Below are 27898 nucleotides of genomic sequence, written 5' to 3' on the forward strand. Positions count from 1 at the left end.
TTTTACACCCTGGGCGGGGAAACCAAGCTCCATGTCATTGATAGAGCGGCTTCCCCTGCAGCCCCATTGGTCCGAGAGCCCCCACCACCACCTCCCTTGTTTGCAGCTGCCCACACCCCCCACTCCACTTCAAGGCACTCTACTCTTTCTCCTTCATCTTTCTTGTAAAGCAGAAGTAAACGTCTTATGTCACTGCTCTACTTTTCCAACTAACTGAGGGAATTTTTTTTTTTTTTATCATCCGTCAGTGTTGCTTCATTTTTACTTATGTATTTGACACAAATTCCTCTTATGCAAAGCAGATTGATATGGCAGGCTTGGGTGAGAAGGACAAAGGGGGTGATGGGGGTTATCAGAAGCTGAAATCCTTGTAGGTTTCCTGGTAGTTGTCTGGACAACACTGACAGCAACGTCTGGGAGAGCTGGGGGGGGGGGGGGGGGGGGGGGGGGGGGGGGGGGGGGGGGAATTGACAAATACAGAGTGTGAAGGGGCAAATGGCGCAGTAATGGACGGATTGGGTCCATGAGAAAATAAGGACCTGGGCTCACGCAGGTAAAAGGTAAAGACAAAAAAAAAAAAAAAAACAAGTTGACAACAACTGCTGTCATCAGTGCATCTGACTTATGAGTTTAGCTACAACACTGTGGGTGTTGTGGTGGATCACTGACTATACGTGCTCCTTGCAGCCTGCTCATTTTCTGCAACAACTGTGGTCTTAAAATATCTACAGGATATTACCATAGCAGTGGTTGGATGTAGCAGTTCTGAAGGGGGACTTTTCACCATGAAGAGCACACAGCAACCATCTTTCATTTAATTGTTTAATAGAAATCTAAAGACACAAACTAGAAAAGGTAGAAAACGAGCAATTATGACTCCAAACAAAAAATATGTGAGATTTAAGTTTCCAGGGAGTGAGGAATTTTGAAGGCCATGTTATGATTTTCGATTTCAAGCGGACAAAGGTTCTGTTGTCATTCACAAAGTGTTTTTATTCAATTTTCATGTTAAGTGGTGAGACCGCTTATGTTTAAACAGCTTGTTGTAACGCATCATTCATCCAGTTCTCGCTATACGATGACACCGTCCTGACAACGTTTCAAATGTCTATCTGATGCTAACAACACCTTCAGTTTACAGTAGTTGGAGGTACTCAAATGCAGTGGAGCTGTTTAAAATAAATGTACTGTATTATTATTATTATTATTATTATTCTGTTTCCTGTTGAGCTGTGGTGGTGGGACAGAAACAGACAGAAATGAATCTGCACAAAAAAATGCTGTGATGAGCCGGAACAGGAGGAATGATTATAGCACACACTTCCTGCCTTAGTGTATGTGATGACACCGGACCTGTTGTTTTAACAGACCTGAAAGTGCACTGACAACAGTTTGCTTTTTGTTTAATGTTACCACAAATACCACAGCAGTTTTTCAAAAAACATCCAAATTAAAATGACAAAGTCCGTGATGGCAAAAAAAAACAAACAGTCAGATCAGATTCCTGCGTAGTTCCCCATCAGTGGGCCACAGAAAGCGGAACGAGGGACTGGAAACCTATAACTCGGGATTGTCTTAGTCCGTGGTGGTGCGTCGGTACCAGAAGCGAGCTCTGAAGTCGTCGCTGCAGGTCATAAAACCAGGATTTGTGGGGGAGTGGACAATGCAGCGGACGATATTGTTGTGTCCCAGTGACAGCAGGTTCTTCCTCTCAGCCGTGCGAGAGTCCCAGCAGCACAGGCTGATGGTGCGTTCGTCTGGCAGAAGGATGTAGTCCTCTGTGTGGTTGAACACACCCTGCGTGCGATGCATCTGACGGCCGCTCAGCCCCGCACCTGTGACAGCAAACACAACGTGTTGCGGGGATTACTTTACCACGAAGACCCCACAATTGTTACTCGAATCGAAGCTACCAGCTCAAATTTAAATAAATGTTTCGATAAGCTCTGCCTCCCTTTAGCCACTGCTCCCTTCACAAATGCCATGAGGATGGAGGGAGAACAATAGCATTTTCTAGCCAACAACTGCTAATTAAATGCACTTTATCAAGTTTATATCACTGGCAGATTTTAGCTGTAGCTAGCTAATCAAGCTAATGCCATTTTTTTAAACGGTTATTTGTGTGTTTGTTGTGATTTGAATGGGGGCTGATTTTGTTAGTTTGTCTTAATAGTAAAATTATTATCTTCTCAATTATGACATTTTTGCTTGTTGCTTGCTTTTGCATTTCCAGGGTTCTACTACGCGTCAATTTTAAAACCTCGGCACCGTGAGAGGAACAGGAGAACCAATGTGCTCGTGTAAGAGATTTCAGTCTAATTCTTTTTAATTCATTTCTCCAAGTTAAAATGAATAAAACTACACACTACACTAAGCACATATTTTACTAGTTAGGTTGAAAATATTGGACATGCAGACCCTCAGTTTTGGTAGCTCATAATAAAATATTTAGAGATATTTAGAGTATGATTATGGTGACTATGTCCAAACAACATTGGGAGTCTATGAATAAATGTATTTTACCATTCTTTGCTCAATACCTTCAACCAAACCATTACATTTAAAGCTGACTACACTTGAAGCACATTTAGTTTTGACCCCTGTGGTGGCTTTTAGATCCCATATGATGTAAATTGTGTCACTGCCAAAACATATAATAGAACTGAGTGTAGATTGGTCGGCAAATATGGCAATTTTAAATTATGTAAATTTAAATGCAGTGTGGGTTCATAAGGAACAAAGAAAATAAAGCTTTGTGTCACCTGAATATAAAGTGACGTAACTGATCATGTCACTCAGAAAATGATTAGGATGTCGAGGAAAATGTCAGCAGTGGGATTAGGTATAGATGAGGAAGTGCTCAGTAAAACAAAAAGTTGCGAGGGCGCAGTAAAAAAAAAAAAAAAAAAAAATTAACTGGTAACTGTTGATGTGCTCAACAAACAACCATAATCAGAGGAAACATGTAAAGTATTCATAACAAAACAAACTAAAAGGGAATAATCACTGACCTTATAATTAGCTAAGTGGACTTTTTTTAGTCTATTACACAAACTCAAAGAAATTTCCTATTCACTGAACAGTCTCGGAACAGTGCAGAGCTACTAGGAATCTTTTAAACGTTTAAATGATAATAAATAATAATAATACATTTTACGTATAGGCGCCTTTCATGACCTACTGTACGACGTACAGATAAAAGCAAAATAGAAGAATAAAATACAATAGGAGTCAAAACAACCTTAAGGGTCACCAAACAGATAGAGCTGAATAAATAGGTTACAACAAAAGATAATAAAATACAATAATAAAAACTATTAGACACGTACAACTGTCGCAGGATCAACTGACAACATCATCTGTATAGACATATGTGCAGGCCAGTGACTCATACAGAGTATGAGAATCTGAACAGATGTGTTTTGAGCTGGGATTTGAAGTGTGGGAGTGAATCGTTGCCACTGTTGCTTGGGGCTTGCTCAAGGGGGAATTCAGGGGTTCTCTCTTATACATCTTTACAGAATAAAGCCAATAAAGACTCTAAAGTGCCTTGAGATGACTTTGTTGTGACTTGGCGCTGTATAAATAAAGTTGAATTTAATTGAAATTGAATTGGTATTGAATTGGCGTAGTGGACCAGTGAAAGTAGAGTGCATTGAATTTAAGGTTATTGCTAGGGCTTGTTTGACTCCCAAGACTTGCAGCTTTAAATTGAGGTATAATGTTGCTTATTTTAAAAGTTGTAAAGGATGTGAAATAGCCTATTTTGGTTTCTTGTACTCTGTTGCTGCAAGAAATTGCAGACACGAAGGGAAATAAAACATTGAACTTGTTAACCGGAAAACGAGTTATGAGGAAACAACAACAGAAGCTGCAATACTCAATACTGCAATGTGTTCTTAACAATGAATTTGTGAAGTAACTGTTCCGCCAGCAGGACTTGATATTACCAAGATCAATCGCAATCGTAAAATAGCCTTATACATAGGGAACTTTTAATAGTTGCAAGATATTTAGTCATCTGGTTAAAATGTTACTATCCCAAACTTCCTCTTTTTGAAGAGCTGCTGTGGTTTAGTCAGCAATTCTCGTCACACCAAGGTAAAATTGTGAGTCTGTTTCAATGAACTAGTTCGTTTATTGCCATAAAGAAAATTCTTTTGATGTAGTGTGACTATGTCATTCGCAAATATTAAAAGTGTTTAAAATATTCTTGAGAAACAAGAATATAATATACACCTGAGATCATTTGTCACTACTTATGAACCTGACAACTGCACTGCTAATTCTATTTTTTTCAGAACAAATAAAATTGTTGGGTACTTTTCTCTTAATATTCACTTACAGCACTAATTTTCACTCTCAGCAATAAATAAAAAACGAATAAAAATAAAAACATATGCTGTCAGTAGACGGCTAAACTGCGGAATAAGCTGAGAACATTTGCCAAAAATATGCAACGGGCTGATTGTTTTTTCCTGTTGCATGTCAAGGAGACATTTGGCGTTTCATGTTGCTCAGCACTGTTAAACAACTTTTACCATAACCTACTGAATAAGTTGTGTTTTTCTATGTGTTAGTATTTATATTTTTGTTAGTTTTTTTATCTTTAAAAACTAATGTAATTTTAGACCAACTTTGACCGACGTAGCTCTTGCAAAACAGCTCTTAGCAGTCGAGCTAGATTTAGTATTTAACACCGAGGAGATTTTATCTATACTTGAAGGAGCCAGAGAGTCAGACTGTACGATCAGACAATGCTGTGCTGGTGTTTGACTGAGCCCAAGGCTCAGCTCCTCCAGAGCGGACTTTATGTGCAAAAAGCCTTTGTGAGCAAAAATGAAATTAAAATAATCCATAAAAACTACTGCTAATTTTGAAAAACACTTTGCAAACAAGAGGCCAGTTATAATAATGACTAATATCTACAAAGTAACATCACCACGCAATATCTAGATGAAGAATAATTCAATTTCAGTCCTACTGCAATAAATTCTGACCCTTAGATGAATTACAAGGAGATTAAATACAAACACCTCTTCAATAACTGGCCAGGGGGCACTGCTGTCTCTCTGACTTAACAGGCCAACAGAAATCCTCAATTATAAATCACCAACCCTCGAATCTTTCCAGTGAAATAGTTTTCACTAATTTGTCTGTTTATTAGGGACACCGATGTCTAAAAGTAAGTCTGTTTTGTCCCACAGTCTAACAATAAGTCCTTCCTTCATAAAAGGTAAGATTATTCAGTTTTGTTTGAAACTACTTTAAAAAGGAGTTGATTCAGCTACTGTGTGATCATGGCAGATATTGCGTTTGTGGACTTGGCATAAAACACCAATCATAAAGATGTTTAAAATAACAGAAACTGCTGTTTGTAGAAGGCAACACAACTCAACAACATTAAACACTGCTGCCTCCAAACTGATCACACAGCTGAATCAGTACATATGAAAGTTTGTTTTAAACGATACTGTAGTCTTCGTGAAGTACGGCTATGCTCACCCAACTTAGTGTGTAATTTTAAGATTCACAATTATAGTAAAGTAGATAAATTCGATATTCTTGTTGCTGAGCTACAAATAACATTTTTTAAATAAAAAAAATATTTTGATCTGGTCCTGTCATTTAGTTTGCTCAATGCTAATGTTTATAGACTAGAGCAGCCATATTGGATTTTGAGGTCGGTTTGATCCGGTTCACCCACCTCACAAAGTGCGAGATCCGACTTTAGAGGGCATTTTATTTGAAGTTTCTATCGGGGAACTCAGAAATTCTGACTTCACTACAAACTACAAATGGAACGCACTAGTAATGTGTAAACACAAATACCATCCAATCAGTATTTGTATATATCACCATTTAGGATCTTTGACCCTTTCCTAGCCATAGTACTTTTTTCCTGAAGTAAAAGAACTAAGGAGATTATCAAAATTTTTTCTTAAAGTACAAAACAAAAGTACTCCACTAAGAAAACAATATTAATCGGTAAACAATACCGATTAAGGTAATTATGGCTAAACATGTACCGTAATTATAAAAAATAATGGTAAACGATTACTGTTGGTAAAGGTAGAGCTGGTTTTAAGTACTGAATGTGCAGCCAGGTCAGTAACCCAAATCCTGATCCTTACAATTTGTGCACAAGTTACCATCAAGATCCCTAGGTACAAATAACCCATCGCACCACAAGCCTAACATCATTTTTCACATTCCCACACTGCATATGTTAGAGGCTATAAAACCTTAAACATGGTCAATATAAAATTACCTGACGTGTATAATTTCTTGTCTTCAATTCTAACAAAATACCACACGTAAAGCCCCCTGGCTGGAAAAAATGCTCTGGTTCCTGTAAAATTAAAGTTATCTTCACCTGTGTATTTGACCAGTGTCCGGCCTGTAGAGATCTCCCACAGTTTGACCACGGAGTCTTTACCGCTGGACAGAATGTACTTGGAGTTCTTGGAGAAGATGGCTGAACAGACCTCCGCACCATCGTGGGCCTTATCAAAAGTGGTCACACAACGATTTGAAACACCGTCCCATAGCTTGATGCTGCCATCTTTGCTGCAGGTGACATAGCTGTTGGCGGTGGGGTTATAGCTAACACCACTGATGGTGTCTGTGTGCTGGTCCAGAGGGTTGCAGGACACAAAGCACTGGAAGGTATTGACGTCATAAAGGCGGAGAGTGGGGTGCTGCGTTCCGACCAGCAGGAAGTCCCCTGACGGGTGGAAAGAGATTGAACGCAGCATCTCTGCTTCCTACAGAAACACAAATAAATAAAAGATTAAACTGAACGACAAAAAGTTTTCCTTTTGCTAAAATGGCAGAAAGAAATTTTGCTTCCTTATATGCTGGTTAAACAAACTTCAAAGCCAGTTAGTCAGTTTGAGAAGTATAAGAATATTAAAAGGGCCTTATACAAGCAATATAACCCTTTAAAAGCTGAATGTTTTGACGTGTATAATGTGTATGTGAGTGTATGCTGCTGCATTCACAGTAGATAAGAAAAAAAACAAACCATGACAATTCTGACCTGGATATATTTAAATGCCCTTTTTGCAGAGGGCTTTGAGTAGTCAAACAGTTTGAGGGTGTAATCTCTTGAGCCGGAAGCTAGAATCTGCTCTGTTGGATGAAAGGCAAGACAGGTGACTTCGTCAACGTGGTCATACAGTGTCCGAATCACAGGATGATTTTCCATGTTTTGCTGTGCCGTCTCATTCATCATCACCTGAAGCACACAAATAGAGTAGGAGAGGTAAACGTCGGTCTTGCTGGCTCTGAAACACACAGTGTACCGTGCTCCCCAATGTGCATTACCTCAATGGGCATGGCACTCTTAGCCAGCATCCGCTCAGTGTCCAGGATCTTGATGGAGGCATCTGCAGAGCCAGTTGCAATCAGCTGGCCATCGCGACTGTAAGTGGCAACACGGCATGGACCCTTATGAGATGTTACATAGCAGGTCTCATACTCTGACGCCTCTGGAGACATAGTCTGGACATCGGCGTCAAATTCCAAATCAATTCCCACCCCAGGTGCCACCGTGTCTGAGCGCCCGATGGCATATTGAACTGCACTGTCGTCGTTCTCCATGCCTTGAAAAATGTATATATTTATTCAATTAGAACCCACCTAAACACGCACAAACATGAAGAAGCGAAGACAGCACTCACCAATCTTTGCCAGCTGCATTAGCTGCTCAGAGGGCGACACCACGCTCTGTGGTTTGACCTCATTGATGAGACTGTTGGCGATGTTGGTGTAGCCATCATAAAGAAGCTGGCTTATGATGAGCTTGTACAGCTGCTGTCGGTCCTTCAGAGTTGGTTTGAGACGATACATGTTGAGTCAGCGTGATCGGAAAAGGGCTAACAGCACTAATGAGCTAGCTGCAAGAAAAGACACCACGTCAATACTGCTGCTTTCTACGTTAGCTTCTGTTGCAATATCTTAACAAGTAGACCGCGTCAGTTAAATTAGCTTGTGCTTCCTGCTACCATATCTACCTTGCGTTTCAAACCCACAGAGTTAGATTTAAGGCTAATTAACGCTATACTAGTTAGCTAAGAGTGTAGCCACTATGCTAAAGCGAATGAATGGAACTTGTGATTAGCAGAGCTGCTAACGACGTTAGCTTTGTTACTACAGTTAGCTAAGACAGGGCAAAAACATCACAGATTAGCTTAGCGCAGAAACTGGTTGAGCGTGTGTGCTCTACAACAAGACATGCGACTCGACGACTGCAGGTGAACTAATTATACTTTTTGCTTTAAATATCAAAACATACGAATAGCTAATGTTACCCCTCTCCAAAGTTCCAATGGCGCTTCTGAACGAAACGTACGTTACGTCGTACGTAATGCGTCTACGTCACAACACTAAGAAAACTGCACAGAGCAGTAATAGAAGCTGTTTAATCATAAAATGTGAATAATAAAATAATAATAGTAAAATAAATGATATATTATTCACACTAGATTCAAATATAACTTGGCCTGCATTAATAGACAAGCTCTGATTTGAGTCTCTTCGTGTACTCTGCAACCCAACTGAACTTTGAGATTTAGGACTGTATCTTGTTTCTTTAGAGTGTATTGACTGAATAACCAGACATAAGTATGTTTACTTAAATACAATGAGTTAGTTGTAGTTAAATTAGTTGTGTGCCTAATTAAAAATGTAAAAAATATAATAAAAAAAACAAAGGTTTTCTATTCGGGAAATTCCACTGCCTTAATTTTACAGTGTTAGTTACTGGTTAGTTTTGCAAATGAGTTAGTTGTGGGCCTAATTAAAATAAAAAAATATATATAATAAACAAACAAAGGTTTTCCATTTATGTGAAGTGTGTACTCTAGAGTTGGGAAATTCCACTACCTTTATTTTACAGTGTTAGTAACTGGTTAGTTTTGCAAATGAGGATTATTATAAAAGAGACGATAAATCAATAAATGCTTATGTATTACTAAGGATGAACGAGCTGTCAGCACATAAAATCAGTCTGTATACATTTCATATGTAGGAATATACTTATGATCCAGCAGAGGGTGCACAACTCCAGTATTTCAAAGACAAAGAAAGTGCCTGCTTGATCTCAGATTTGTTGATGTTTATCAATCTTAGATTTGCAGTTGTGGCCTTAAACAGCAGATGTGACTGTGTTATAAAGCAAAACAAAGATGATGATTCATGCTTCATAGTTTAGTACTGACAAATCAGCAGAAGATGCACTGTAATAGACAGCTAGCTGTAATTGTGTTATTGATAGAGGTGGCGAAAACAAAAGTGAAGCTCAATTCTTTAGCTTTGAAAAAGGATAACTAAAGATGTGAGTGGAGACAGACCTCTAGCAATTTAGCACCCACACACCTACAGTCTCTCACTTGCGACTTCCTGCAAAAAAAAAAAAAAAAAGACTAGAAATATAGTGTAATAAATGCAGATGGATGATTGTAGCTTAGCCTGTTAGAGCAATGGACCTTTTCAAATGATTCATCTGACATAATTCAATGTGCAGCAAGAGACCCATTTGGACTCTAATGAAGTAAGCTGGGTATTTCCCTTGGGTGCCTTCTGTCTGGAGCCAAGAGACAAAGGAGCTCATCTAATACACTGTGAAGTAGTAACTGAACACACACTCCCCACACTCGTCAGAAAAGCGAGGTAAACTCTAACAGCAAAAGGCAAAGAGGAGCTGTTTCTTTGTTGGAAGTGGCAGAAGATGTACTTTTTTGCATGATTAGCTTTTTGACAATGGTGTTAAGGGATGTTTATAACCAGTGGGATCGTTTCACAATCGTAGTTGTAGCTCAATATTGTCTGACACGCCCACGCACAACACAACCCCATCCACATGGATAAATGTTAGTAAAAACTGTTACGTTCTTTAAAGTGCAAAGGTTCTGCAGCTTTGGGACGATGATGAGCAAGGGAACACATTTTTTGGGTGTTTTGTCACTGCTGATCATCAGCTGTAAAACTTGACTCAACCTTGTATCCTAGTAACCAAAGTAACATGACCAAAATATCATCTGTCAAGATCAATAAACCCCTGTGGAATGTTTGGAGAAGACATTTGTGCAAATCCATACACACTGTGCACATGAAAAAGATTTCAACTCACTCACACTATTATAAATATGTGAGCATGCCCGGAACTATTCTTCCACTCTGCAGAATTATGAGGTGTGTAAAGCCAACAGATAACATGCGTGGTAGGAGGTGTCCTGTTACCATGTCAACACAAAGCATGCTCTAAGCGGACCAGCCTGTAGTTGCCTTGGAGACCAGCAAGAGTCTATAGCAGTGAAATCATATTAAAAAAATATTAGTTTTCTTTCAGCAGATGTCATCTAATAATTGTACAATGGATCCCACACAATGACAGCTGTTCGAAAATGCTGAACTATCGTAGGAAAACATCTCTTAGAGAGTAGTTGTTTATTTATTTACATTTAAAAACTGAACAGACTTTGTGCCGTTTTAGCTTCTTTCATTTCTTTGTTTTGGTTATACAGTCTGCTATTTTAGCATGTGATTTGTTTCAGTATGACAGCGCTTACTATGGTGCATGTCATTTACACTGTAATTTAAAAGTTACAGATGGGAATGTCATCACACCTGAGTTGCAGCCAGGTTAGCCATTACTCACAGTACAGATTTATTTCAACACATTACACAGTATTTGAAGCATGTAAACATTGCAGCATTATGTACTTAGATTGACGTTGGACGGTACATTGTTTCTGACTGGCTTAATGATACGCAAATCATCACATCACAAACAGTATTTTACTATAGCTTTCATACTCTCCATGCTCAGAGCAGCCATCTTGAATTTTGAGTTTGAGGTCGGAGTTTGAGATTTGGCCAACTTCCTGAGTTTGAGATCTCACTACATGGGTGTTTCAATAGAAATTCCCTTGGACTAAACTGGACTCAAAAACTCCTTCTCAGATGAAATAGAACACAATCTTAGTCCAGCAGGAGCAGGCACCTATTTAATGCAAAGAATAAGAAAACAATTACTAAACAACTCCTTGTGCCTGAAATGAAAGTTAGAGACGGCGGAAACGGCCTCCTGGGCAACTTAATTTAGGTTAATGTAACTTGTTAATAGCACTGTATAAAACATCAGTGATCATTTAATTCATTAATTTAATTTAATTAAAAAACATTTAAGCTGCTTATTAAGAGAAGCTGCTCAGCAGTTTTATTTACAGTTTTATTGGGGTGTGAAACACATAAGTGAAGCATATGTTTTGTTTTATTTATCAAAGCCAGCAACAGCAAATGCAGCAAAAATGTGGACACAAACAAGATCTTAGGATTAAAAACATGGAAAATTACTACCGAAAGCATGTGCAGTGTGAACTGGTGAGCCCCTGCAAAATGATACATGCTGTAATGGGGGCTGTGGCTGGAGGTGGGAAAACACACTCCAGCCACTCACAACTCATCCATTTGTTTTCTGCCTGACAGAGTGAGAGCAGTGCGTGTGCAGCCACCATCAGTGTTAGCATTGCTGCACCCTTGTCTATGTGGGTGTATGAAATACAGTGTGTGGGAGGAAGTAGGTAGGTGGGGAAGCGAGCACATGAGCGAGCTAGAAGTCAGGTACTTCTTCAACTGACTCACTTTACTTCATGGTAAAGTCAGTCACTGAGCCAACATGACTGTTGAAGGTAAGCACTTCTTCTGCCAAGCTGTTGCTTTAACTTCTGCACAGCACATTGCATTGGCTTGTAAAACCTCCATCTGTGCTCAGGGCCTTTGTGCTCGTTCACTCCTGCTGATCACTTTGTGTAATCTATGTTTTCAACTTGTCCTCCGGAAGTCTTTGTTTGACAGTCGTACACCCACCCAGCCAGCCCTTCTCCTTCCCTCATTCTCCTCCTCTCTGCCTCACCACTTTCATAGTGCATCTTCTCTCTCATTTGCATTTGTTCCGCTTCCTCATGACAAGAAACAGTCAAAGAGCTGTGAGAGAGAGAGAGAGAGAGAGAGAGAACAAAAACAGACTGGACAGGAATACACGGCCTGGATGGCAGAACAGATTGAAAAGCAGGTACACAGAGGCTGTGGTTGTTCTGAGGCTGGGGTCGTAAACCGGATCATTATTACGGAGTGTAGTGTTAAAGCAAGACGGTAAGTGACTTGACAGGTTTTTTTTTTAATTACAGTTTCTGTTTTTCATAACTGTTGCGCTTGAGTTTTGGCCTAGTTACAGCACGTTCTGGTCTCTTCTGGTAGTATTCTGACCTTACACTGTGCCGTAGCAATACTACAAAATATTTCCGCTTTTTTGAAATGTTCCCATCATAAAGTGAACAACTGTTAAAAATAGCAAATACGTTGAAATGACAAATTTGTTCCAATTTACAGGACAAATCTGGAAAGTCTGTCATTTTCACTTAGGTTGTTCTTCCTAGATTTGAATTCTCTTTAAAAGACAAAACAAAAACCTTCCTTGTATGCAATTTTAAACTAGACATACACGTGCACATACCATAACATTCCACGTTATAATCCTAAGTTCCCTATATCTGTAATTGTATCATGCCTAACAATATGAATATGTATAGCTGTAAGGAAGTAAAAGCAGATTACAGTACGAGGGTAATTTCCTTGCAAATAACGTTGAAATATTAAAAATTCGAGGGCATCTATTCATGCAGTGCTTCTTGTTTTCACAGAGAAGTCAATCGTGTATAACGAGAAACAAACTTTCCTCACTTATAACGGCAGCGCAAAAAGTCTCTAACGTGGGCGTGCTCGTGTTGTCCAACTAACAAAGAGTGCGCTCCATGCCAACTGTACTTCGGTGGGTGAATTATGCAAAATTGCCGTACATGTACAAGCAGTATCACAGCAGCAGGAAGTGAGATTCACTTGCTGTAATGCGAAGCCATTTATCTTTTCATGTAGGTGGCTTCACACTTTGATTAGATTACTGCGCAAATATGACAGTCTGTCACGAGACAAAGCTGCCACATGCTACAGTGAAAATCAAGCGTATGCCATTTAATTGGTGCAGACAGTGGCAACAGCTAATGTTAGCAGACACGTTTCACCTGAGGAGATGAAAGCTTCAGATGTACTGTATGAGCATTTGATCCCACTCCCTCACCCCTCCCCAGAGGTTAATCTCTCTCCTACACCATCGCGTTGCACCTCTCTACTCTACAGACACATTTGTCTCTGTGTTTTTGTCTCTCCATCTTAAGAGTTGTGTTCCTGCACTGTCTGCTCTTAAAACCGAACAGCACTGAGATCCGAATGCCTTTTGTTTTTCTCTGCGCACTATAACCATGGGTAATATTGCTCTTCACAGCTGTGATATCACTTTTTGTTTTGGTATTGCAGAATTGTGGATACGATTACAAAAAATATCTCCCTGGAATTTAGCATCGTGCCAAGTCCAGACTTGAATAATTGTGTTATTAGCCATCTGTCCTGTATCTTACTGTTTTAGTATGTGTCTTCGGTGTGATGCTCATTCTCATTTCGGCTGGTGCAATAATTAAATATTTGCCAGGAATGAAGCCTCAGTCTCAGGAACATGCCCACTTAAATAGACAGAGCAGCCCCTTTTGATCTAAGGCAAAGCAAAGGTCTAATGCAAACTGTTCTTATCTCACAGGTAATTAGAGACCTGGCACTGGTTCATCACGACAGCAGCAGTGTTACCATGGAGACTGGCAAGCCAGGATTGGCGAGTGCTCCGGTTCACATCAGTTCCAGCGCAGCACAGACAGAGAAAAGGATGGACATCCAAGCCCCACTGGCGGCTGTTTACATCCACACGGTGCCTGCTCTTCCAGCACAGCCTTACCCACAGCCCACTGCAGCTGTCCGCGAGCCAGCCACACTCCATCTGGCCATGCCGCCACTCTACTCCAAGGAAACGCTTCCCTTCCTGACACTCCATATTGCAGGTGGGTTGCAGTCTCAGGCGGGATTGAGTCTGGCAGCCGCTGCTCCTGCAGCCAGACCCAAATCGGCAGGAAAGCATGTGTGTGGTCACTGCGGACGGGACTGCATGAAGCCCAGCGTGCTGGAGAAGCACCTCCGCTGCCACACAGGGGAGCGGCCTTACCCCTGCACTACTTGTGGAGTTTCTTTCAAGACTCAGAGCAACCTCTACAAACATAAGCGTACTCAGGCTCATGCCCGCCATTCATCCGAGTCAGAGCAAAGCAGCCTGGGCAGTCTGGACGGCATGTCCAGCTCCAGAGACACCCATACTTCCAGTATGTCTATGGATGAGCACACTGATGAGTCAGGCAGCATGGAGAAGGATGCCACGCTACCTGCAACTACCTGCCCAGCCCATACCACACAGGTCTACGCTGCAAAGATACAAGAGTCTGTCAGTGAACAGAGTGGGCTGACCCCAGCAGGTCATAACACAGAACCAAAGGCAATGACAGAGGAGGAAAAACAGAGGGGGGGAAATGAAAAATCTCCACTGACTATAAGTCGACATCTTCCCCTCCAGAGACAAGAGGCCACTCTGTTCTCCAAGCAGTGGGAAAGCTCTGTGTCAGGTGGAAAATCACAGAGCCACGAGAGCACTGACTCAGGCTTTAGTGAGAGCAGTGACCACTACCCAAGTCCTGCCAGTGTTTTACCAGACCACAGCATGGACTCTGTCGCTGAATCAACCAAAGAGCATCTTGAGGAAGTGTCCAGCACACAAACGACTTCGGAGCCGGGCCACAGCGGACTGGAGCCCAAGGACGCTGCGAGAGAGCAGGAGCAGAAGAAACTGGAGGAGCGCATATCTAAGCTGATTTCTGACAACACAGCTGTCGTGGAGGACAAACAGTTGGACAATGTAAGGCCACGAAAGACAGTTCTGTCAAAGCAAGGCAGTATTGATCTCCCCATGCCGTACACATACAAGGACTCGTTTCATTTTGACATGAAGATGAGTAATGTTGGATCACAAAGAAACCGAAAGCCTGGATTGTACAGCTCTGTACCCACTCAGCACTCCACCACCATTGAACACGCCCCCTTGACACGCAGCAACTCCCTACCCTTCAGTGTTACCCTCCTGCAGCCTGAGAGGAGCAGCCCAACTGCCTCCTATCAGAGGGATTATGAAACACTCTTTCGAAGGGGAAGCTCTGGCCACATCCATCCAACAAATTTCACGATCAAGCCTGTGAACCAGCAGTCATCTACCCACCGCCCACTGGTCCGGCAGACAGCCGTAGACTGCAACCACGCAACAGACGGTCTCTTCGTGAATTCATCTGTGGAGGAGGCGTTCACCGGCAGTCTCAGCTGTGATGGGGATGGTGGTGACATTAGTGCAGAGCCAAGCAACAGAAAGTTCCGGAGGAAGAAAACACAGAAGTTTGCCTACAACAAGTGGTACATGTACGGGGGCGGGACATTTAAAAAGCTCTACAATGCCGATAACGGTGGTGATAACACTGTTATTAAAGGCAGGAAGTGTATAAACCCAGAGCATGAGGTGGTTCAGGGTCCACAGAAACGGTTGTCAGCAGTTCATAAGGAGACTGCAACAATAACCAGCAGCACAAGCAGCAGTGCAACAGTGTGCCACCCTGGTTGCCCTCCCGCCAAGCCTTCCCTCATCTCTGCTGTGGATTTTGAACTAAAAACTAGCCATCTTCACTCTTCAAGCAGCGCTCTCAAGACTCCACTGCACAGAAATCTGTCTTTGTCAGTACTGCCGTTACCTTCAGTTGGATCCCTGGTTGGTCTCAGAACAAGCAGCATGAGCAGCACAGAGGCCGGGAGATTCATTCATGAAGACAAACATACCGACGCCACCTCGCAGCTCTGTGGAGCCCATGTTCCCTCAGACAGGAAAAAGCAGAGAACTGATGACAAAATGGTTTTCTCGCTATCTATGGAGACCGACCCAAAGACAGTGACTCACCCCCCTCCTTCTGTCAGTGGCAGTGTGCCCCAGCAGGACACAAATCTCAGTTACACCAACTATCAAAGAAATCAGCACACGCAGCTCAAAGGAGCTTGCTTCGCACCATGCATAATCAATGCGAATGCATCATCTGTTAGCACCTCGCTGGCCACTTCCATCTCTTCTGCAGCCAAGACCAGCTTCCTGCCCAAGTACCAGCTCAAGTTACCCAACGCTGCCGTACCTAATGCAAATAGTTCACCACCTGCTGTGTATAAACCAACTGGAACTGATGGCTGCACTTTCACCTCGGCTGTGTCATCTGCTCACACTGAGCAAAGCTCACGCTTGATCTCGAACTCTGAAAAAACATGTGGTGATCCTCTCACTTCACCAAAGACTTGTGATAACAAAAAGACCATTTCTTTAGATTCTGCACAAACCCAGCTTATCTTGCCCTGCACGGCTACAACCCGTTGTCAGGCTAAGTTATCGAGATTCAGTGAAAATGTCACATTTAGTTTGCCTGTAATTCACAGGCAAGTTGCAGCAACCACAATAACCACAACCTGTTTAAAAAATTACCAGGCAGGTTTATGCAGCACTTTGATAGAGCCGTCAAAATCTGCATCAGGCTCAGTGCCTATGCAGTTAGCCAGACCTGTTGCACCTGTGGTAGCAAGCGTCCCCACTACACCTACCACCTCAGCAAACACTCAGACATCTGCTGCTGCCAGTCCACCTTTCTCACCTGGTCAACCCAATGCTAACCCTCCTCTGCCACATTCCCATCTCTCACCAGCATCAGACCAGTTAAACCCCGTAAACAGAGCCTTTGCCGGTCCAAACACCCCAGTTGTACCTTGTCAAATTGTACCATTTGACAAGACGCAACCAGTCGGTCAGAACGTGTTTCACGTTCATACAGCAGACCTGCAGATTTGCCTCCAGATCATATCTGATGAGCAGCTGGCTCTTATTGAACCACAGATTGAGCAGCAAGCAGGTTGCTGCATCTCACAGAGACGTGAAGAGGGAGTACTGGCTCCAGAAAGCCTCCCAAATAAAGGTCAAAGTTCTGTCACCATGGAAATTAGCAGTGAGGCAAGGGACCATCAACAGGCAGGACATCAAAAGCAATTGGACCCAAGTGAGGGTTTACCTAAACTTAACACTGAGAGTATAAAACCCCCACTGTCTCTTCAATTTGGGAAGGTACAGCCAAATATCCACATGACTGAGCACAGTAATTGCAGCCAGTCTACAGTATCCGCTGAATCTAAGCCTCTTGAAACTCTAGGCTTGAAGCTACGCCCACACAAATACAGTAATGTAAGCACGGCCACACAGACCTTGAGCTCTGTGGGCGATGTTATGTCAACTGCTGCTTCACTCATAGGTGTTAAGTCAGAAAAGCATCAAACATCAGAGGAGGAACATGCACTTTGTGTGAACTGTAGTACTGAGAACCAAATTGTGCTGGATAGTCAGCACAGTCTCAGTGTGGCCTCCCTTTCTCCCACCACAGAAGATCAGATTTGTACAAAAAGTGAACTCCTGGGCAAAGAAAGCCAAGAAACATCTTCACTTTCCATTAACAAATGCAAAGGTCCAAGACACTCTAACCCACAAGCAATCACATGCTGCATTAATCCTCCAGAACCTACAGAGACTGTGAAACCAGCTAATCATGCAAACACAGGCTGTGACAGGGTGGAACTACAGGACAGTTCTGCCCCTTTACAGGCAATGACTCACAGTGAATCAAAGGACGTAATCAGTTCAGCCCACTCAGAAGAGCAGCTTATTCAGTTTACGTCAGTGTCTCCGAACATCCAGGTGCAAAGGCCAAAGGATGTCCCAGCTGTGCCCACAACTAGTCAGAGCCCTGCTGCAGGTACATGCTATTTTATTTATTTAAATTGTTCATTTAGTTTTGGAGATGAAGGATGTAATGGTGCTTAGACCTTATTCTCGCACATACTGAATTTAAACTTAGCTATGGATACTGTTGTGGACTCAAATGTATATAGTCGCCCAGTTTAAGGACAGGGATCATCTGAACTATACAGTATATTTTTCATATACTTTTCAACGCGTTACCCCAGTTTAACCACAAGATGGCAGTAAATGCTCACAGTAAATATTCATCTGAACCTCATTTTGGGAAGTGCAATTGATGTGGAGGTGAAATCGCTTTTAGGAATTTTAATTTCATACAAAAACGATCAGCCAGTGGTCCGCCTAAACCCTCTTTGCGGTTACATAAAGTCCCACAGTCCATGTCGCTGCAATTGTGATTATGATTGTCTTTACTGTGACATGTGATCCAGCTCCCCCAAGGCCCTTTGCAGAGACTTGTAGTGTCCACCGGTATTTGAGCGTGTAATCCGATTCCCATGGCGGTACAAAACACCAACTTTGCCGGCTTTTTAATTTAAAGGAGATGAGGATTACAGACAATAACAAAGTTACGTCTCCACATCCTGGGGAGTAGATAATAAACAAACCTGAGACTTCTCTCCGCTGCCTCCTGGATAAACTAGAACAACAAACATAGTTTCAAGTACTCCTGGAAAGGGCATGATACTGACATAGAATTGATGTCCATGTGCTAACTGTGTATTTGATTTACCTGCTAATTATTAGTATTATTTCTGGTCGCTGAGCCATTTTTTTTTTTTAATCATGTGTTCGCCACTTCTTATTATATTTGACCCTGCCCATGTGTATTTCTACTACAAAACACACCTTTAATTTTCTTCATGGGCTGTGATCCTCGCCTTAGTTTGTAAACCAAGATAAAACACTAATGTGGAAGATATATATACAATCCTAAAAAAACTCAGCCTTATTTGTTTTTCTTTCCTTAGGGCTTATGGAGGGAGCCCCGCTGCTGGGCCAGAAGGAGCTGCAGTCCTCGGGACATGAAGGGACCCCTGGGCAGCCAGACAGCACAGCCTGCAGGCAAAATAGTCAAGAGGCTGAGGAAACAACCCACAACTGTGTGGAGGGGCATGGTGATGGAGGGGTGACAGGAGAAAACAAGACAGACCAGGTGTCGAGTGTAACCCCATTTACATTTTTATTACAAAGCCAGCAGTGACGCTGAATGAACTGACATTGGTCATATCTTCTTCACAAATACATAAACTCTTCCTCAAGCTATTCAAAGTCAGTATACAAATGGCCCATAAATGAAAAAGCTCAGGGTTGAATCCAATGCAACATTCTTTTCAGAAACATTTTTTATTGCTTTAATTATTCCTAAACTCAAGCAAATCTTCCCACAAATCCATCACTCACAGATGACAAGGGCTTCACGTGGAAGCAGGATTCAGGCGTGACAGTTGTTACATCACAAAGTAGTTTTTCATTTTTTTTTTGAGACATTCACCAAAAACAGAAAAACACAGAATCCAGAAGTCGGTTTTCACATTAAGTACTTCAGCACGATAAACATATGATCCCCAGGACAAAACCGAAGATTTACATGTGACAAATACACTAAACGAAAATGTACATCACAGAGCCACACACGGTGGAAAGAAATGTGAATTATGAGTATTTACGAGCCTTTCGCCAATGTAAAACATCGGTAATCCATTAAAACGATACCAGATCTAGGCAGCTGCTAGTTTGTTTTGTGGCACAATATCTTCCATATGATTCAAAACATACACAGTAAACAGTTAAAGAGCGGTGCTTCCAACAGCTGAATGCTCCAATAATTTGGTATGTATCCTGTGATGAGTTTATCATCATTTCAAACTCAGCAGACACATTAAGCTTCGTGGTATTTCAGCAATGTGGAAAGGTAATGATGAAGGTTCAATGGAAGGAGGACAATGATTGTATTATTGTGATGGTATCATGATAACATTTATCCTTGTATTCTTCTTTTATTAACAGGGAGAAGACAGAAAGGTCAAGACAGATGCCTTTAAGAATTCTTGGCTATCTGAGCAGCATCTAAAGCATCTTTCCCAGACACACTCAGGAATGTCTGAAAACCCTCCACAGAGCCTTCAGCAAGCTCCAAGCACATCAAAAAACCTTGTTTTACCATCCAGCAGCAGTCACACTAACCTTTTCAATTCTCCACTCCCCCCACTGGAGATAAACAACTTTTATGTCTCACAGTACCAGTGGGAAAACAGCATCACCCACAGCCACGGTGGATCAAATGTAAGTGAACCTTTTAAAGCACCGGCCCAATTAACAGAGGCAGAAAACGCTTTTTCACGAACTGACTCCAGCCATCAGCAAACCCATACATCTTCACATGTGGACGGAAAGCGAACCCTGTCCATACAGCAAGAAAATCCCACGAAACGGGACAACAGCTCAGCAGGACGTTGCTGTACTAAGGTACATTTAGGACGTCCCGAAAGCCCGAATCTCTCGCCTGAAGCCAAAACACCATTCAGCACGCACCACTGCCATATTTCTCATTCTCTTCAGGTCGGTCAGAGTAGAGCTGAATGGACAGGAAACACCAATACTGGGCCAACAACAAAGTCCTTTACATACCCAGGACCTGAGCAGGACCCAAAGGACTGGAAACCAAATGACTATACAACACAGGGCAGTAACTCTGAGAGACCAGACATTACCCACAAATACCAATCGTTTTTCTTGGCTGGCCAGTTTCATGGCTTTCAGCCGGGCGAGTGTCTGACCAGTGGAGTAAGGCCCGTGCAAAGCTGCCAGGACTACTCAGAAGACACGAGCAGTAGTGACGATGAAGGAAAGCTTATCATTGAGCTTTAGGGGAAAGCTGAAATATATATATATATATATATATATATATATATATATATATATATATACACACACACACACACATATTTCTTACAAAAAAAATTGTTCTGGAGTAAAAAATTGCATCATTGGCTCTTTCTTCATTAGGAAGTGTATACTTATAACTGGTCAATAATAAAATCAACTGTCAATGATTCTTTATACATTCAATGGAAGTAGTACATTTGCAAAGAGCTGAAAACACCCAACAATTTGCTATAAACTCAACATACCTTTGCAGAACTTTACAGAGCATTCTAGCTAAATAGTTTACAGAGGAAGCCAGCTGAGCAGCTTATTAATAAAACGATGACTATCAACAAATCTCAGGGATCAGCATGTTTGACGAACCAATCAGAAGCGTGAGTGGAGTGTGAATGAGTCGTGACTGAGTTGCTACAACCATTGTTTCTCCTAGTTCTCCTTTGTTTTTGTTAAAGTTAATTTGAATTTCGATTCAACACGAGTTTCTAATCTTAATATTAATTAATTTTATTGTAGTTTAGTGACGTGATTGGATTCACTTTATTCATGGCATCTATGTGTGTACAACAGCTATTTCTGGTTGTAAATACAGGGGCTGTGGGATCCAGAATTGGATTGCGGAACAGGTCCACGGGGCAAAGGCCTCAGGAACCCAAGAGCTCCTACACAACAAAAAAAGAAAAACAACCTCATAAAGTGAACAACAGAGGTGCAAAAATGATCAGAAACTTGCAAAAATATCCCCCCAAAAAATACACATCAGTTACCCCCAAAACACAAAAAAGGAATTACAGAAAACAGACATGAAATTTCCAAAACAACAAGGGGCTTTTTCTCATCATCTTTTTCTCATGGCATCATGACATCATATGTAAATAGACCAGCAACACTGTAGCCAGCTTGGATACAGTATTTAGCTCACTAACAGAGCTATTTATTAAACATATGAATTTGACCTAAACAGAGCCACAAAAGCTTCTGTCCTGCTGATGACTTTAATTGAAAGTACTAAAATGAATTGTCCCCTTTTAGAACATGGAAAACTGCTTGGCTACTGTATTTTTACTCTTAGTAGTGAGTGCGCTGGTTTCACATTATCAGCTGCCTGTTGTGTTACATCAGGCTTTGTGAGTGTTGACAGGAAAATTATTACTTCTACTGCTATTTAACACAAGCGATGAGATGTCTTCTGCCCCTAAGAAATGTTGTGTGACTTCCTTTACGCTCGCCCACATTTACACACAAATCAATTGCTATAATTCATGTCTACCTTCCCACACTCGCTCTCTCATAAACCGCACTCTGTAACACTCAGTGCACCTTCCCAGACAACACCTGTGTCTGTGAATCATGTACACATGCTGCCAAATACCCATTAAGTCGATCTCTGCTGCCGATCACAGAGTCCAGGTGAAGCCTGTGCTGGCTGGCAGGTCATGACCCTTTTCCCCGTCTGGGTTTTGTTATGAGTCAGCATTTATGACATGGCACCGGAGCTCACGAGAACAGGAAATAGCTGAACTACATTTACGTGTAAATAAATCCACAGCCACAGCTCACAATGACTTGCTTGTCAATTTTCTGCTCGTTCGCAGTCATAAAAGGTTTTGGATTTCACAGGCGTGTGTGTTCAGTCGTGCTGACTGAGCTTCAACTCCAGTGCATCTGTTTAGACCTGTTTGATTTGACTTCCTGCTGTGCCGTTGACAGAGCCAAGGCAGGAGCAACAAGACGTGCATACGTTTGCAGTTATCAGCTGATTTACTGTCAAATATTTGTGCTGTTCACTTTCTCATTTTAGATTCTTGTTACAGATTGCATCTGTGAGGATAACTGACCGAAACTTTGTGCTGTACATTTGGTGTTTCCAACCATTTTAACAAATAATGAGGCAAATTAAATTGTTCTCTAAATCCTTTCATCATCATCATCATCATCATCATCTGACTGTGTGTTTCTATTCTTCACTTAAAGCCGTCTTGTTCTATCAAACTCTAGAACACGCAGCTGCAACATAACTTGATTTTTTTTATCAGGACTAGATTTTGGTTATTATCCATAATAGTTTAATAGAATACAACTTGTTCCCAAAAGATATTTGCTCTAAATATTTCAATATCCCAATTCCTTTGGAGGTTGTTTCTATGGAAACCAAGTCAGTTAAAAACATCCAGCACTAACCTGGTAAAAAATGTTTTACTGTTAAATTAGTGAACAAAACCCAAAGCATATAGCTGCCGAATCTATCTGACATTTACGTAGATTTAAAAAGTTTTCAGCCGCACAGTGTTTTCTTTAACTTCAACTATTATTGGAGCACGTATCAGATTTTTAAGCTCAGTGAATGCATGGCTCTATTTTTTGTCTTTAAATGCACTTAACTTAACTAGGTGTTATAATTATTTCCATCCTCCAACTGAAACACCCATATGGCGTTTAACCCTTAGCCTCTTTTGTAATCGGCCAAAGAGTTTCTTGAAACAGTGCCCTCAGGACAGCAGCCATCAATTTAAGTTGCATCCATTTCGTGCTGTTCTGCCACCTCTTACAAAGGCACCGGTATCTTTTTCTAGCATCAGGTGACATCATGTACATAACATCCTTGTCAGAATAACACCTTCAGAAAGTTGTTTCGCATTGGACTTGATTTTCAGTTTCCTTTGGCAAAGCCCTCTGCTCCGTATACCCAAACCCTGACCGCCTCCGTACAAGAGTTTCTAATTATAGATACTACGTGACTATTATATTGATTATAGCTGCTTCACATAATACATTTTTTTTTCTGCTGTTGATGCTAATGACCTATTTTTCAGGAGGACAATCCCCAACTCAACCTTAACACACGTGTTTGGACAGTAATGGGATGCTGGGGTACACTAAAGAAACCAAAGCAGGGACAGGGAGAACATGGCAGGATCGAACCCAGACCCTTTCTGCTGTTGGACTAAGAATTTTCCTTCCCACGCCACCAATATCAGAATTAACATTTTCACCTGCCAGCGGTCAGCTTCGTTGATCTGCCCTTTGACGGTGAACTGGGAGTTTACAGCTGAAGTTTACATAGATGAAGATAAGAGCAGTTCAACTGAAGCAACACAAACATCACTACACAGACTTAGGAGAGAATTCTATGTGGTCTTGTGACTATGTGTATGAAGGACTCAGATGTAACTACACATGAGGACTCAGCATTAATCCACAGGGTCTTATTCATTGTTCCTATTGTTGAAGCCTCATTTAAAATTTGTATAAATTCAATACTGTGATGTCGTAGCATAAAACATTATTGTTTTTAGCACATGGGCTGTTTAAAGATGTTTGCTTTGCTGACAACAAGTTACATTATTGAAAGAAAAAAAAGGTGAAACAGAATTTAGAATTTTTTTAACATTTTATCTGTTTCCCACTACAAACCAATGGAAGTGGCAAAAGTTGTCCATCTTCACATATATTGAACACGGCTCTAAGGTGCATTTGGGCTGTAATGATCTCCATCAAGAACAAATTAAATTGCCTGTGAGGTACATTATAATGTTATATCCACTGTTAATAATATATAATTGTAATGGGGTATTTATCACAAAAAAAGAGAATATTGTGCTGAACATTGACAGACACCGTATTTTCCTCTCTGTAACAGTCGCACATTGTCTCTCATTGTCAGCTTTTGATCAAAAGGTCATTTTACATTATACAGGTTGGGAATTGCTGAGAGACACAAGCAGGCTGATTATGTCTGTGGTCTCTCAAGCAGTGGTCAACAAAGACTGGATGTATCCACAATGATCAGAACGGTGCAGTTTACAGTTCAACATATTTGAACTTTGGTAGCATTCCCACTCTGCTCAGCGCGCCGGAAACACGCACACAGGTGCAGCACTCCACATATAAAACTACGACGAGGCAAATGCCAAAAGCTGTTTTTACTCCAATAATGTGGACACACGCTTTAGGACTGGAAAATGGTTCAGATTAGCTCTGTGCTGAGCTGCTGCCTCGGCTCCACACACACCAGCAGGTAGCACTCTTAAAGCAACCTGGTAGAGAGAGTTGCTAATTCTTGGCCTTAAGAGATTCATGAGGTAGTTTTTAAACATCCTGTGACTGCAATTTTATTACTCTGTACCTAAGCCTGAAATGCAAAACAATCAACGTCCAGCAGTTTTTCTGTGAATTATAAAATGCAAATGGCTTAAATGAAGACACATGTTAACAACAAAAGAAAAAGTGCTGGCACATCAGGCAGTGATTTGTCTCCATGCATTTCTACTTCATCTGCATTTGTAATCAACCAGTACGAGCAAGACTCTCTGAACATGAAAAGGCAACACCGATGTCAGTTTGACTTTTATACGTGTATTTTGCAAGGCTCCTAAGACTGATGACATTAAAAATGTGTTTTCCAAGTAGAAAGACCAAAGCTAAAGAGCCATGTTAGCAGAGAGATGCTCAAAAAAACCAACTCTGCATATTGTTAGTCCGTCATGGTTGTTTCCTGCTTCCTCCTGCTGCTGCTGTTTGCCCGAGAACAAGTCTGGTTTCAATCTTTTGATAATCTCTGAAGCTTCACAGATTTTACACTAAGTTTGTCACTGCACTGTGAACTGACAAGGCTGCCAAGGTTTCTATCTATGTATTACAAATCATTGTCCTCGAAGAGATAAAAAAATCATCAGCATGATTCGGCCTATGTGTTGAATCCAGCGAACTCGAGCCTTGATACCTTTACATTCATCTTCACTAAAAACATTGTGTTGGACTTGCTGAAAACCTTTTACTGCATAATAAACTACACTTTCTAACATATTTTTATGTTTTTCCTGTTTTTAATATTTACATACCCCGGTATACAAAGCCAGATGTCTTACCTTTGCCTTTCAACCTATTTCATCATAAGAAGTTAAATAGTTACTGTCGGTCTTTAGTAGGGATGTTCCAATACTACTTTTTCCTAGTACAAGTACTTACATTTGAGTACTCGCCAGTACAGAGTACTGATACAACTACTAAACTGTTTGACTTCTAGAAGAGGTTGCTGGACAGTAAAATCCCAGCCCATTTTCATTCCCTCGGCATCAAAAAGCGTTGCTTTGTCCAGTTAAATGCAGAAGGGATGAATGCATGCAGCTTTCATTTTAGTACAATGGAAATCCAGACGCTTCGATATTTATGCCTAAATCAATCATGTAGTATTCAAAGTGAAAAAGTCTTTCTCAAAGGGAGGTGAATGGGATGGTTGGTACAACAAGACAACTGTTAGTAACGAGATCCTAAGACTTTAAGTACAGCAGAGCTTTCATTCAGCTTTACTTTAGTTTATCAATTATCTAAAAACGACTGTAAACCACAGAATTTTTTCCTCCACCTGCCTGCGCAGGGTAACATATTGGATGCAGTATCAAAGATGTTTTACGAGTATGATTACACAAAGTACACAAAGCCAAGATCAGGCCTGATGCCTGATATGTCTAAACTGCTGGAAATATGCAACAAGAGAGAGTTATGCGATAAATGCAACCGCAAGGGGGCACAAGCCAGTGTCTTCTTGTGCCAGTCCCAAGTCTGGATAAATGCAGAGGGTTGTGGCAGGAAGGGCATCCGACGTAAAACACATGCCAAATCAAACATGCGAATCGTGACAAAGACTTCCATACCGGATCGGTCGGGGCCCGGGTTAACAACGACCGCCACCGGTGCTGTTGACCTACAGGGTACCGGTGGAAATTGGACTACTGTTGGTCGAAGACGAAGAAGAAGAGGAGGAAGGTGTGTTCGTAGGCAGAGAGAGAAGAGGAAAGCTAAGAATCTAGGACTGACAGTAGGGACTTTGAATGTTGGTACTATGACAGGGAAGGCTAGGGAGTTGATCGACATGATGCAGAGAAGGAAGGTGGACATACTGTGTGTCCAGGAGACCAGGTGGAAAGGTAGCAAGTCTAGAAGCTTAGGAGCAGGGTTTAAGTTGTTTTACCATGGGTCAGATAGGAAGAGAAATGGAGTAGGAGTTATATTGAAAGAGGATTTTGTGAGGAATGTTCTAGAGGTGAAAAGAGTATCAGACAGGTTGATGAGTCTGAAGCTGGAAGTTGAAGGGGTGATGTTCAATGTTGTGAGTGGTTATGCCCCACAGGTAGGATGTGAGTTAGAAGAGAAGGAGAAATTCTGGAGTGAGTTAGATGAAGTGATGCAGAGCATCCCCAGAGGTGAGAGAGTTGTCATTGGTGCAGATTTCAATGGGCATGTAGGTGAAGGGAACAGAGGTGATGAGACTGTTATGGGCAGGTTTGGTGTTCAGGACAGGAACGCAGAAGGTCAGATGGTGCTTGACTTTGCAAAGAGGATGGAAATGGCTGTAGTAAACACTTTCTTTCAGAAGAGGCAGGAACATAGGGTGACGTACAAGAGCGGAGGGAGAAGCACTCAGGTAGACTACATCTTGTGTAGACGTTGTAATCTGAAAGAGATCAGTGACTGTAAAGCATTGGTAGGGGAGAGTGTAGCCAGACAACACAGGATGGTGGTGTGTAAAATGATGCTGGTGGTGAGGAAGATAAGGAGGACTAAGGCAGAGCAGAGGACGAAGTGGTGGAAGTTGAAAAAGGAAGAATGTCGTTTAGTTTTCAGGGAGGAGCTGAGACAGACTCTGGGTGGTTTGGAGGTGCTTCCAGATGACTGGACTACTACAGCTAATTTGATCAGGGAGACAGGTAGGAGGGTACTCGGTGTGTCATCTGGAAAGAGGAAAGCGGACAAGGAGACTTGGTGGTGGAACGAGGAAGTTCAGGAGTGTATACAGAGAAAGAGGTTAGCTAAGAAGAAGTGGGACACTGAGAGGACTGAAGAGAGTAGACAGGAGTACAGGGAGATACAGCGTAAGGTGAAGATAGAGGTGGCAAAGGCCAAACAAAGAGCATATGAGGACTTGTATGCTAGGTTGGGCACTAAAGAGGGAGAGGTGGATTTGTACAGGTTGGCCAGACAAAGAGATTAGAGATAGAAAGGATGTGCAGCAGGTTAGGGTGATTAAAGATAAGGATGGAAATGTATTGACAGGTGCCAGGAGTGTGATGGGAAGATGGAAGGAGAACTTTGAAGAGTTGATGAACGAGGAAAATGAAAGGGAACGAAGAGTAGAAGAGGTGACTGGTGTGGAGCAGGAAGTAGCAAAGATTAGTAAGAGTGAAGTGAGGAGGACAT

The 27898-nt window shown here is 41.6% G+C and overlaps 2 protein-coding genes across 4 annotated transcripts; one reads left to right on the forward strand and one right to left on the reverse strand.

Moving 5' to 3' along the window:
* Positions 1-1386: 1386 nt before the first annotated feature.
* On the reverse strand, positions 1387-8392 carry cstf1 (cleavage stimulation factor, 3' pre-RNA, subunit 1). Of its 2 annotated transcripts, none has more exons than XM_067505535.1 (6): positions 8316-8392; positions 7686-7901; positions 7330-7607; positions 7043-7240; positions 6377-6767; positions 1387-1835 (listed from the first exon to the last, which is right to left on the reverse strand). In XM_067505535.1, the coding sequence occupies exons 2-6, from the start codon at positions 7852-7854 to the stop codon at positions 1576-1578; spliced, it is 1296 nt and encodes a 431-aa protein (XP_067361636.1). In that variant the 5' UTR covers positions 7855-7901; positions 8316-8392; the 3' UTR covers positions 1387-1575. The 2 variants fall into 2 exon arrangements, with proteins under 2 accessions (XP_067361636.1, XP_067361637.1); XM_067505536.1 differs by having other exon boundaries at positions 8300-8362.
* A 2916-nt stretch (positions 8393-11308) lies between these two features.
* On the forward strand, positions 11309-25490 carry znf831 (zinc finger protein 831). Of its 2 annotated transcripts, none has more exons than XM_067505238.1 (4): positions 11309-11696; positions 13655-17810; positions 18787-18971; positions 19826-25490. In XM_067505238.1, exons 2-4 carry the CDS (start codon positions 13703-13705, stop codon positions 20684-20686), a joined length of 5154 nt encoding a protein of 1717 aa, XP_067361339.1. In that variant the 5' UTR covers positions 11309-11696; positions 13655-13702; the 3' UTR covers positions 20687-25490. The 2 variants fall into 2 exon arrangements, with proteins under 2 accessions (XP_067361339.1, XP_067361338.1); XM_067505237.1 differs by lacking the exon at positions 11309-11696 and adding an exon at positions 11730-12159.
* The last annotated feature ends 2408 nt before the right edge of the window (positions 25491-27898 follow it).

This window comes from Channa argus, chromosome 5 (genome assembly GCF_033026475.1).
Source record: "Channa argus isolate prfri chromosome 5, Channa argus male v1.0, whole genome shotgun sequence".
NCBI classification, from domain to species: domain Eukaryota; kingdom Metazoa; phylum Chordata; class Actinopteri; order Anabantiformes; family Channidae; genus Channa; species Channa argus.